The sequence below is a fragment of the Chelonoidis abingdonii genome, chromosome 1 (assembly GCF_003597395.2).
Source record: "Chelonoidis abingdonii isolate Lonesome George chromosome 1, CheloAbing_2.0, whole genome shotgun sequence".
Classification (NCBI taxonomy): domain Eukaryota; kingdom Metazoa; phylum Chordata; order Testudines; family Testudinidae; genus Chelonoidis; species Chelonoidis abingdonii.
This window is the reverse complement of record NC_133769.1, coordinates 90,645,959-90,658,898: the sequence shown is the minus strand read 5'-3', so window position 1 is coordinate 90,658,898 and position 12,940 is coordinate 90,645,959. Positions and strand designations below refer to the sequence as shown.

The 12,940-nt window shown below is 40.4% G+C and overlaps 1 protein-coding gene across 3 annotated transcripts in view; it reads left to right on the top strand.

Annotated features, from left to right (window-relative positions):
* The window catches only part of ANKS1B (ankyrin repeat and sterile alpha motif domain containing 1B), a 786,862-nt gene that overhangs the window by 713,606 nt on the left and 60,316 nt on the right, over positions 1-12,940 (top strand). For all 3 annotated transcript variants that reach the window (XM_032788573.2, XM_032788575.1, XM_032788568.2), the window contains 2 exons: positions 2,814-2,921; positions 6,533-6,712. In XM_032788573.2, the coding sequence (XP_032644464.1) occupies positions 2,814-2,921; positions 6,533-6,712 (288 nt within the window). The remainder of the gene's footprint in view (positions 1-2,813; positions 2,922-6,532; positions 6,713-12,940) is intronic.

The following is a 12,940-nucleotide window of genomic DNA, read 5'->3' as shown; positions in this document are numbered from 1 at the left end:
AAAATACTGAATAGTACCAGACCCAGAACAGATCCCTGCAGAACCTTTCTAGATAACACTCTCCCAGTCTGACAGTGAACCATTGATAGCTGCTCTTTAAGTATGGTCTTTCAACCAGTTGTGCACCCATTTTATAGTAATTTCATCTAGACCTACTTTTCCCTCATTTGCCTTCAAGAATATCATGTGGGATTGTGTCAAAAGGCTTACTAAAATCAACGTATCACATCTACAGCTTCCACTCCTCCCCCATCCATTAGGTCAGTAACCCTGGAAGGAAATTAGGTTGGTTAGGCATGAGTTCTTGACAAATCAGTGTTGGTTATTACTTATCATACCATTATCTTCTAGGTGCTTACAAATTGGTTATTAAATAATTTGTTCTAGTATCTTTCCAGGTATTGAAGTTAGGCTGATTGATCTATAGTTTCCTGGGTCCTCTTTTTTCTCCTTTTTAAAGATAGGTTTTATGTTTGCCCTTCTGTGATCCTCTGGACCTCACCCATCTTGATGCTGTTTATATTTGATGTAAAGTGAATGGAGACTTTAATGTCTCCTGCATACCGCTGGCGTTTCAGCCTGTGCTGTCTCACTGGCTTTCCTTATGTCTTCCTATATATCTGGAATAATATGAAGAAAACAAGCTAGTGGGACTCTCCAGGGGGGCCTGCTGTGGGGGAACAGCTACTCACAATGATCCTCAGGGTTCAATCTGAACAGAAGGCCCTGGTTTTGTGGTGTTTCCCATGACCTCTGTAGCTGCAGGCAACCAGACTGTTAGATGCTCAACAATATGAAATAGCACAGACAGGACCAGCAGGCTGAGTGTAAATGTAGTTCCCCGGTTTGTGGACAGGAGGAGGTCAACTACGAAAGCAACAATAGATGTCTCTGTACTGTGCCCTGTTCTGACACAGATTGAGTGGAATCTAAGGCCTTGTCTACACTGGCGCTTTACAGTGCTGCAACTTTCTCACTCAGGGGTGTGAAAAAAACACACCCCTGAGCAGTGCAAGATACAGCGCTGTAAAGCGCCAGTGTAAACTGCCACAGCGCTGGGAGCACGGCTCCCAGTGCTGCAAGCTAATCCCCATGAGGAGCTGGAGTACGTGCAGCGCTGGGAGAGCTCTCTCCCAGTGCTGGTGCTGCGACCACACTCACACTTCAAAGCACTCCCGCGGCAGCGCTTTGAAGTTTTGAGTGTAGCCAAGCCCTAAGATATTGGTTGCTGAGAGGTTGCTGACTTCTTGATCAGGTTACTTAAGGGATGCTAGGGACCAGGCAGTAGTTTGGGAGATCTCTAGGGTCGAACAATTGTTTCTCAATTGTTTCTCAATACTGTCTGGGCCATTGCCTGTTTTAGTCTGAAAGAGAAATCCCCTGCATCCATGTCAGCGTTGACAGTCTCTATTAGGAGTGGACCCACAATGGAAGGTGATGTGTTCAGGAACAAAGGAAGCAATTTGAAGCCTGGAAGGGTTCTGCAAAGGTATAGTTTTGCCGCATCTATGACAAAGCAGAGGTTGGATCTCTGCTTCCTAGCTCAATGGCATAGATTTGTAGAAATTTTTTGTGTCAGACTTTATTTTCTGCCACTAATGCTCAAGTTTTCTGCCTTGTCCTTACACCCCCCTTCAGTCCCCAGCCATATTTCCAACAAGCTAGAGCATCAATAGACGTATTTAGGGAGTTGTAGTGACTCTTGATCAGCTATCATTTTTTATAAATTAAAGTTTGGAATTTGGCAAGTCCAAACGTTTTTGGTCAGTCCACTGGAGGTAGTTGTTTGTTGTCTTGCTGTGGAGAGGGTTTTTATTTCGATCTAGAGGAGGACGGGGTCTGGCCAGGATTAGGGGGAATCAAATCTGTGTTTATGTGCACACTCTGCCTGAGGGTGTTGCTGACTTTGTGGGTACGTCTTCACTACAGGCCGTATTGGCGGGTAGCAATCGATTTCTTGGGGATCGATATATCGCGTCTCATCTAGACGCGATATATCGATGCCTGAACACGCTCCTGTCGACTCTGGAACTCCACCAACGCGAACGGCGGTAGCGGAGTCGACAGGGGGAGCCACGGACATCGATCTCTCGCCGTGAGAACAGTAGGTAACTCGATCTAAGATACTTCGACTTCAGCTACGTTATTCACGTAGCTGAAGTTGCGTATCTTAGATTGATCCCCTTCCCTAGTGTCAGCCGGCCCTGTGTGTGGAATCTGAGATTGCTTCTGAGAATCCTATGGTGCAAAGTTATTAGAAGTACCAACTTTTCTATTTGCTGCTCACTTCCTCCCTCTCTCATTTCTTTCCTTTCCCCTTTTCCGTTAACCATTAGTCTGGCCACTCTTCACTTTTCTAGGACCACAATTCCTCCATTTCAGTTGCTCCTTTATTCTCCATTGCTCACTCTTGTCTGCATTCCTACATTTTCTGTCCCAGTCTTTTCTTACTGGTTTTCCTTTTTTCTGGTACTGCTGTTCCGTCTGTAATTCTCTCCCCTCTCCCCCTTTGATTTCTCTCTCCTCCCTACTCTGCTGCCCTGTCTTCGCTTTCCATAACTGTACCTGCTTTGTTTTTCCCCCATTCTATATCATTCTCACCTCCTTTTACTCTCTGTATCCTCCTCTCTGACTTGTAACCCCCTCTTCTAATCTTTGTACACCTTCCACTGCTCTCTCTCTATTTCTTTCTACTTGACCAATGCAGATTATTTACCTGTTAAAAAGTTTATAGAAAAGGTGTTTGTTTCTGACTGGTTCTTTGTTTAATGATTTTAATGAATGTTCTTATCTGAGCTTTTATTATTTTTCAGGTTTTAAAAATCAACTTGGTTGGCCACAGGAAACGTGTTTTGGCATCTCTGGGAGACAGGCTTCACGAAGACCCTCCTCAGAAACCACCTAGGTCAATAACCCTCAGGGTAAGTTCCTAGCAAATTTGGTATCTTTTAAAATCATCAATTGTCTTATAAAAATCATATTTTTAAAAAAAACACCTGAAAGTACAAAGAATTGTCACTTAATGGCTAAGCATATAGAATGAGTTTTATCCCTTTCATTTTTGTTTGCTCTCTGTAGTGCAAGTTTGTGCTCTAGGCATGTCTACACTTACCTCCGGTGTGATTGATCCAGCAGGGGTTGATTTATCATGTCTAGTAAAGACACGATAAGTCAACCGCTGACTCTGGTACTCCACCGGAGCGAGAAGCATACACAGAGTCGAAGAGGGAGCATCAGCAGTTGACCTACCACAGTGTAGACACTGCGGTAAGTAGCTCGAAGTTTGTCGACTTCAGCTATGCTATTTTCATAGCTGAAGTTGCGTAACTTAGACCGACTTAGCTCACCTACACCTCCAGTGTAGACCAGGTCTTAGTTACACAGAGCCAACCTGAAATCAGTGAGATAAACATGTATAGATATCAAGGTGTTTCTGGATATCTAAAGTAACTTGTCTTATTCAGTTTCCATTAATAACCCCACTCCTGCAAGCCTGATCATGGTGCCGTTTAGGATTTTCCACATTCACTGATTTTTATATTCCTCCCATTGCAATAAATTCACTAGATTTCTAATCCCAGAAATTTTGCTTTCTTGATATCTATTATCCTTATTACGTTATGGTCTGGGGACCTCGTCTTTATTGTGTTGTGTTCAAGGTAGTTCATGCTCATTAGCACCTTTTACTATGACATTTTCGTTCAGTTCCTCCCTGTTTGAGTAGTTTTGATTTGAGTATTTCCGTGGTGACTGCTCCTCTGATTGGAATTTCATTCTGGAATGGATTTCTAGTTGTCGGGCATAATGTGCTCCCTAGTTGTATTTCCTGGTGTTAGGAGGAGAAGGTAAAGCTAGAATGGGAGCTGTTGCTACCTTTTATAATCTTATTTTAACAGAAAATTATAGATTCTATGACCTCCCTGTTTTTACCCTTTTTAGTCTCAAAAGCTATATACAAATACTTGGATTTAGAAATTTATAATCTGTTTTTTAATATTGTGCTAGCAAAAGTGTCTTTCAGTTCATGATGTTCTGCCCTAGAGGATTGCTCAAATATAGATATTTTTAGTTACATTTTATATCTTGGTTTGCCGTGTGAGTGGTCTCCTGGCACAGTGCAAGTGCTAAAATAAAAAAAAATGGCCAATAGCTGAAAGTAGCACGCTCTCAGTGGTTTTGATGCATTGAACTAGAAAACTATTTCTAGAGGTGGGGATGTTTTCTGCTGGTGGAAAAGCTTTCACATCCTATGTTACTAGTGGCATTGTTCTTTTCAGGGTACAGTGAAAAGTACACTAGATCTCCTCCTCATGTAATCAGGCTGAGGAAAAATATTTCACTGCCGAACAGCTAAAATCACTAATGCAGACAGTGACTAAATATTATTCATCACTTTATGCACAGTTGTCTTCATTGGGAGTCCTAAAGGAAAGGACATGAGTTTGGATTAAGATTTTCTATTCCTTCAATAACTGAGGATACTGTACCATAGAAATACTCAAACCAAAACATAGGGTAGTGTTTACCTTATAATTTGCACTAATGATTTTATTTCAAGCTGAAGAATAGTTTGGATACGTTGAGATGTATTTCTGCTTCTTTAGGAAGATCTGTTTGTGTCTAGCACATGGAAAGAACCGTTTTTTGGGTGAAGATTGTTCCTAAAAGGATGCCAATATAAGTCTTAGGTGGGCTAATCGCCTCATACCACCACTTCAATTTTTCTAGCTCCTACAGTAGTTTTAAACATTATATTTTTTAATGAAGAAAACACTGGTAAATATTAAAGAAAAGTAACAAAGATATGGTATGAAATGCGGAGATTTATCACTCTTATCTATGACCAGAAACCTTCCATTGGAAGAGCAGCCAACGACATTAGACCACCTCAGGCCTCCTTACTTTCCTCCTGGTCTCTCAGCAGCTTGAAATAGGGTGCCTTGATGCGATCCACAATCTAGTTTGGCTCTGTGGAAAACTGCACCAAGAATCCACTTTAATTACTCCTCTAAAACAATAAAATAAGAGGTAGATTCTCCTCCCTGTGCCAGAGCAGCTATTTGCATCTGAACAGTGTTGTACGGTATTTTAGGCCCATTGTTGTTTAATATTAAATACTTATATTATAGTTATGCATCATACACACAAACTGTCACATTCCCTGCTCCAAAGAACTTAATCTAAGAAAATTATCTACTGGCACTGTTTCCTGGTGCATGTGATACCAAACTGGGCCAGCTTCTCAACACCTGGTCAGAAACCAGACTGTTCCTGATAGTGGGGTTCATCTGTAACTGTAACTCCTGGTCACCCCAGATCTGGACAAGCACTCTTGTGAACCTCAAGCCATCTTTAGGTATCCTTGATTCAAAAGCAGCTTGGGTAGCTAACACTGAAATTTGATGATCACACAGAAGTGGATGCTGGCAAACAGGGGTACGCACATGGAGACGAAAGATGTGCTGCCAGTTGTGCAGATGAGGGCTTCTGGAGAACTTGACCCTACAGCAAAGTCCAGAAAATTGATCAAAGTCCACTTAAGAAGTGACTAGTGCATTGTGGTAGAGACATGGGAGGAAGAATTTTTTCAGTGCAGTTGCTATGCTAGTGCTTGCTTTTAGTATAGCACCCGTGCAGATTGACATGGTGATAGAGAGCATTCTGTTAGCTTTCCTAGTAGCAAGTGGGACTTTGCTGGTAATATGAATACCTGGGCACTAATGTTTGCAATTCTGTGTTTGGATGTGTGGTGTGTTGTTGGATATACTAGAAGGTTGCAACTCCCAAACTACTCCAGTGTAGACAAGGCCACAGTGTCGTGCATCTGTTACACACAAACAGTTTGGCTAGATACTCATACACTGATGTTTTCTGGAGCTTTTAGAGTTGTAATCTGTGTTCTGTTTCTCTCTCTAATATCCCCATATAAACTGTATTCTGCAGGGCCATTACAATTGTAAGTAAAGTATGTATCTTACATCTCTGCACACTTATTTTCTCTCCCAGCAAAGGGAGACATTACTGGAGTACAAACCACCTGGCTGCTCCAAAGTGATGGTATATTGCCCCTTACAAATAGTTCAGGCATCAATCATGCCTTTACCTGGACCATGGCAAGGGCTGGCGTGTAGCTGCATCTTCCCAGCAGCAGCTCTGGGAGAGGACTTGACTCAGAGTTGGGAAATGGGGATGTAATTTTCTACTAGCCTATACCAGTAGCAGATTTCTTCCCTTCCGCGCTGCCCATTCTCCGCCCACCTCCATCAACTTCCACCTACACAGGAGGAATAGTGTCTCACAAACAGGTGATGTGGGGAGGCCATGAGGAAAATAAGGGTGCATTACTGCCCTCTACAAGTTGTGTAGGGCACGTCACAATCTAATACAATATAGCATTCACTCATCATAAATTCTTTCTTCAGGAAATGCTCCTAAATTTTGTACTGACAATTGTTCAAATATAGTTTTAAAGAGGTTGCTTGTAGACATAAAAATGGTATTCTACCTTGCTACATTTTCCATTTCTATCTAGGAACCCAGCGGTAACCATACTCCTCCTCAGTTGTCTCCCTCACTTAGCCAAAGCACTTACACTACTGGTGGCTCCCTAGACGTTCCTCACATTATCATGCAGGGGGATGCAAGGAGAAGAAGAAATGAAAACTATTTTGAAGATATTCCCCGGTCAAAACTGGAGAGGCAGATGGCACAGGTAAGGTTAAAAAAGCTGTCCTCATGCTGTTGATCAAAGAATTAAATCTAGTCATTGCTGCATATTCAGATATTGGGGCCAGATCCAAATCAGCAAATGCAGTATCCATTGTTGTTTTTTAGTTACAGAGCAGTGTATGCCAGGTTTCTGAATCCTAAACTAGATTAGTTTTTGCACATAGATATAGATATATATATAATATTTTCAAAAGTGTGTGTGTGTGTGTGTGTATTTCATTTTATACAGATTTTTAAATATATTTAGATGCCCCTAAATACAGGTAAATGCCTATGTGCATTTGAAAATCCCATTAGGTGCCTATTTGCATCTTTAGGCATCTAAATACCCTTAAAAATGAAGCTCACAATCCTGCAAAGAATTAATTTTATGAATGAGTCTTTTGTAGGATCAGGACCTACATTTTTAAACTCATAGTACTGAACCTTTTTTTTTTTTTAAGAGAGAAATACATAGTAGTAAGGAAAACAATGAGGAGTCTGGTGGCACCCTAAAGAGTCCAGTTGCACCTTAACACAGCTACCCCCTGATACTTGACAGTAGTAAGGAAAGAAATTCTGGAAAACAACTTCACTTATAGAGAAATAAGTGAGAATAGGACATAGAAAAAGATCTAGGCCCTAATCTGGGCAGATACCTGTAAAATGGATCCATGCTCTTCTGTCTGAAGAAGGGCACCAGGGAGGCATTAGTTATTAGTGAGGATTGTTTATACTTCCTTCCAGGAGGCTAAGATATTGACTAGCCTTAAACAAGTAATTGCTAGGCCCTTGCTCAAGAAGTCATCACTTGATGTTGAAGGCATCCCTGTCCTATTTAAAAGTTTCCCTTCATGGGGAAACTTATTGCAGATTTTCTGATAGCAGCCCAGGTGCTGCTGACATGCCTGTGGGATCTGGCAGAGCTGAATAGGGTTGTTCTTTGCTGACTCTATCCCATCCTTGTTGCAGAGTTTAGGAGTAGCTCCTGCTCTCTGAGAGTCCTCTTGTAAGCAGTTCCTTGTGGTTCCATTCTATTGCCCTGCCTGTTCTATACGACAGATGTACAAGCTCCTCAGAGGAAACTCCATTTTAGGCTGCGTTTTCATCAGTATCAGAAGACATTAGTTTCACCTCTCCTTTTCATGAAAAGGTGCCAATTCCTAGCATTGGCTGAGAGAGCGACCCAGGTAAAAATGAACTGGCAGAACCTCACTATAGAAAAGACAAACATGATACAGGTTTGAAGGAAAACTAATGAGGGCTGTGACTGCTTCCTGTACTGAGTGTGCCCACCCTTTTCTAAGGAAGTTTGTAATCTTGAAGTTTATTTGGACATACTTAAAAGGTTTGTAATTTTTTTATATAATGACTTATGTGCCCATCACCGTAGCACTAAATGCATCCCAACATTAAATCAAACTGTCCTCAAAAGACAGCATAAACCAGCCCCCTTCCCTGTGCTCCTTCAACCAACCAGAAATAATGTACTGATGATTTTAAATTAAGCATATGCTTGACCAAAAAGATATATCTTGTACCACTCTAAAGGTCAATAAAGTTAAGCTGTCAGTAAAAGTGCCTCAGGATGATCTCTGCTGCTCTTTGTGCATAGGGAGAAAGATACCAAGTCCTAAATCATTTAATGCTTTGCAGTGTAGATCAAAAATAAAACTTGGAATTGCACCCAAAAACAGATGGGAAGCCAGCGCAGTTCATGGCGCACATTTGTAACATGAACAGTTCACTTCACTAAGCAGGCAGGCTGCAACATTCTGCTCTGTGTGAAGTTTCCAAGTAGTCTTCAGGCATAGCCCAAAGTAGAGCGTATTTCAGTAGTTCAACCTTAAAGTGGCAAAGATTGTGCAAATAACTGTGTTAATCATAGAGAAGAGGCTGCAATCTCTTTGTTAAATGCGTGTAGAGAAAAAGCAATTAAAAATGTAAATGAAACATGAAACCCATCTGCTACCTGGGAATCCAAGAGCAGTTGACGAATTCCATTTGTTAAGGCAAACATTTCTAGGAAAGTTAAATTAGATTTTTTTTTTTTCAAAGAAAAACTTGGCTGTTGTATAATTTTATCCTACTGAATTAGGACTCTCATTCTAATTCAGAAACTGGGGAAGTTGCCCGGCGTGCAAGCTTGCTTTCAAACATAAATCTGCTAGGCTTTCACCGTGAGGGGAAGTTTGACTGAAGTCCACATTGGAGTGGGGGGATGGCACGTTTATCCGTGTAACTACTTAACCACTTTACCTATTGTAAAAATACTTCTTTGAAGGTCACAAAACTTGGATGTCTGAATATGAAATATCTCATTATTTTTGGTTGAGTAGACTGATTTGTGAACATTTTATCACTCGGTTCACACTCCCCTCTTCCTCTTTCAGTCTCTAGTGCTTTGGGGGGTTTTTAAGTACCATTTTAGCAGCCCAGCCTGCCTCCCTTTCGCTTTCTTCTCTTCCTGTCTTAATGTCCTGATCCTCCAGCAAGGTCTGAAACATCCCTTCCTCCAATACATAGGGACTTTTCAGGAAAAAATACATTTGCTTTTCTGGAAAGGCCATCATATATGCCTCCCATCCAAAGAAAGAGGGCATTTAGTAAGTACTTCTCCTGCTTCAATGCATTTGAAAAACCACTTAAGTATTGTTTTTTTCCTGGGCGTTGGTACCCAGTGAATGTCCTTCTGCCCCTTCTCTGTCACTTTCTCAGTGAAAAACTAGGACTAGTCATGCTTCAGGATTCTTCAGATATCAAATGAAATCACAGCTTAGAGTAGTGGCTGTGTTAGCATCTGAACTCAAATCTGCTTGGATTCTCTTCTAGCTCTGCATTCAGTTCTGTGGTACTGGTATATGCAGAACACCCATTGACTTCAATGGGAATATCAATGACTCCATGTGGTGATCATTCTGTTTGTCCACGTCATGCTTTTAAGAGGTTAAACTGGGCTTTGCTCAACCAATCTGGTCTCAAAATAGACATATTAATTGAGGGGTTTTTTCTCATCATCGTGACATGTTCCCCAAATACTTTGCTGAAATGAACTTTATTTAGAAACATAAATTCTAAATTTATGGAAGGGACCTCCTGGGTCATCAAGTCCGGTCTCCTGCTATCATAGGCAAATCCATTATGTAAGCCATTCATAAATTTATTAAGATCAGTTTTAAAACTGGTTAGTCTGTTGTCCCTGAAGCTCCTAGTGAAAAGGCTGTTCCAGATATTTAATCTCTCCCAAAAATTCCTCTTGAAAGTAAAGCATTCAGTTTGATCCTAAGCATGGACATGCTGCGCTCTGTTGTATCTAGCATTCTCTTCTGATCCAAACATTTGTAGGTTCCTTTGGTTTGTGCCAGACTGACTTCTTCGCAAGCAGTTATTGAAAGCATCCTGCCCCCAGCTAGAGTATTTCTCACAGACAAGTCCTTTTTTATTCTACCACATTTTAATGGGGCTAGTTTGCATATTTCCTTTTTTCCTTTAACCCTTTTCTGTGCCAGGTCCCATTCAAGGGATATACGCTCCATCATAGAGAGATTCATGTACATAAGGACCACAGAATCAAGTCCTCAGTGCTGTAATTTTGGAGGGTTTTTTAGATTCATTTTCATCACATATTTAATGGGCACATTTTATCTTACACTGAAGAGAGGCTACTGGATGAATGACAGTTTACAGATTTATAGCTTACTAAAAAGAGTGCATGGCTCTGTCACACTGTTCACTTTAGCTCTTTTCTCAACTTTATTTGATTTTGTAACTTTCTGGTAAGCCTATTTTGAGCCTTAATTTAAAATCCAAAGAAAATATTTTAAAAGAATCAATGCACTCTAGTTGTTCGGTCAGTAATATGACACACATTTTCACTATATGCTGTGTATTAATCATCAAGCTTGCTAATTATTGCATTAGATATCAACCCTCCTGCTTTTGTTCAAGCCATTTAATATTTTAGAGGACAAAAGATTTATGTCATTCTTCTAAATCATGCTCAGATCTTATTTCTAAATATCTATGACTTATTTGCTTGATTGAGACAAGATTGTATTAAATTAGTTTAACACAAGTGAGCCTGCCACTACAGGAGGTCAAATGAGATGATCACAGTACTTACTTTCTGGTCATTTTGTAGTACAGAGAGGTAAAAAAGAGTAATGCAGAGATTTTCAAAGGAGCCTAACCAATTTAAACACCCAAATCCTATTGAATTTCCTTCTAAAACCCAGCCAAAATGTAAAATCTTGGAAGTCCTAGAGATTGCCAAAATGTAACACAGATGATTGTGAAAAGGACTTTGTGAAACCTATGAAGATAAGACTGACTAGCCTGTGTATCATTATTGGAGGCAGAGGATGATTTAGTGCTGAGCCTGCAAGTTATAGATAAACGTGATCAAATCAGCATATTCAGTGTGGCTGCAGTTACTAAACCTTGAAATTGGAATGGAAATCACTGATTCATTTGTTTGGGAAATTAATGAAACGATTCCTGAAGGTCAGCAAAAAGCAGCTTGTCACAGGCAAATGAACTCTTTTCAGAGGAGAATATTAATCTCTGTGCTCAAACTGTCGATTTAGAAAATCAGACTAGATATGTAACTTGAGGGTCCTTAGTTTGCCATAGGAGTCAAATAAGCCTAACTAGGTTGATGTAAGGCTAAATGAGGCTCAGATTCATCCAAATGTCAGGCCCTTCTTCCTGCCTTCTCCAGTATAAGCGGGAAAAAGTTCCACAGCTCCAAAATGTTGCTGCCACTTAGCAGCGCTCGGCTCTGTTTGCCTTCTCTCTGACAACTGGAGCCAAGCACCAATCAGTTTGCTGAGCATTACTGGAGATCATAGTGGTGGAAGCTGCTGCTTCTGAAGTGTAGTTAGCGAGTCTTTGGAGTCCAGTGCCTTCTCCAGTGGGGCAAACATCATGGTGCACTTAATGATCCTGACATTAATTATCATCAATCCTAACTGATAAACTTTATAGAAACATTGTTTTTCCAGGGCAAAGACTAAGGACCAGCTGAAAAGCTCATTGATGACAATGGAAAGAGTCCTCTTAAAGTTAGTGAGGTTAAGATCAGGCTCTAAAATCTCAAGAAGATCCGACATTTGTGGTAGGGTATCAAAAGGAAGCCTGGTTAAGTGCCTTAAGAAAAGCCACCGACTAAAGATTCTACAGACAACAAAGAAACTCTAACACCTAGACTAAAAATGCATCAAAGATTGCAAGATCAGGGCATTGTTGTTATTTCATAATTTTGGCCTTTGTGTATTAGAATACTATTATAATGGGAAGAAAGGCATTCTTTCATATCCCAAAAGAGTGGGGAAAAATTTGAGTTCACATGTTCTTGATCTAGGGAATTCGCTGAAGATGGCACCAAGGGCTGAACCTATGTTCGCTCCATTTTTAAGTCTTTCTGGGTTCTTTGTTTTCATTATTTGTTCTATTCTAGAATTTAGGGGCTAGGTAATGTAAGAGGATAATAGCTTGAGTGTGCATTTGAAGTAAAGTCATTCCAATGAGTGTGGTGCTACCGTGGAATCTGAAGTTTTGTAGATCTGTAATTGACTGAAGGATTAGGACTACCACATAGGAGCCTATAGCTTAAGTAGAACTATACCTACTTGCAGCAACTAAATATTATCATCAGTTAAGTAAAAGTGTAATAAAAGCTAGAGCAGGAGATACAGGTTTCTATGAAAAGAGCTGAGGGAGAATTTTTGAGCTGTTTATACCTTGAACTTCTACACTATCTTCCCAAGTGTTTTACAAATATTAATTTATCTTCACAATGTCCTTGAGGCTACCCTGGGTAAATATCATGTCCTCCAATTTACTCCTAGGAAAACTGACGCACAGAGAGATTGTCTTATGGCCAGGGTTACACAGCAAGTTTTTGGCAGAGTCATTAACAGAACCCAAACCTTCTGAGACCCAGTCGTGGGTTTTAACCTTGAGTCTGTAATTTTTGTTCGTTCATCTATATTGTGTATTTCTTTTTTTCTTTACCTCCACTCTCACCTTTGGAGGGATTTAAAGATTATGGAGGAAATTAAGGATTGAATGGCTAACGGAGGAGACCAATGTGCAAGGTGATCATCTGCAAGAAGCAGTGGATTAAAGTGAGAATAATGTGTTTCATCAACAGTTGAAATTGTTGGTGAAATATATTATGGCAAAGAGTACTTTACTATTGCAGCAGATTTAAGAAATGGTAAAATGAGGA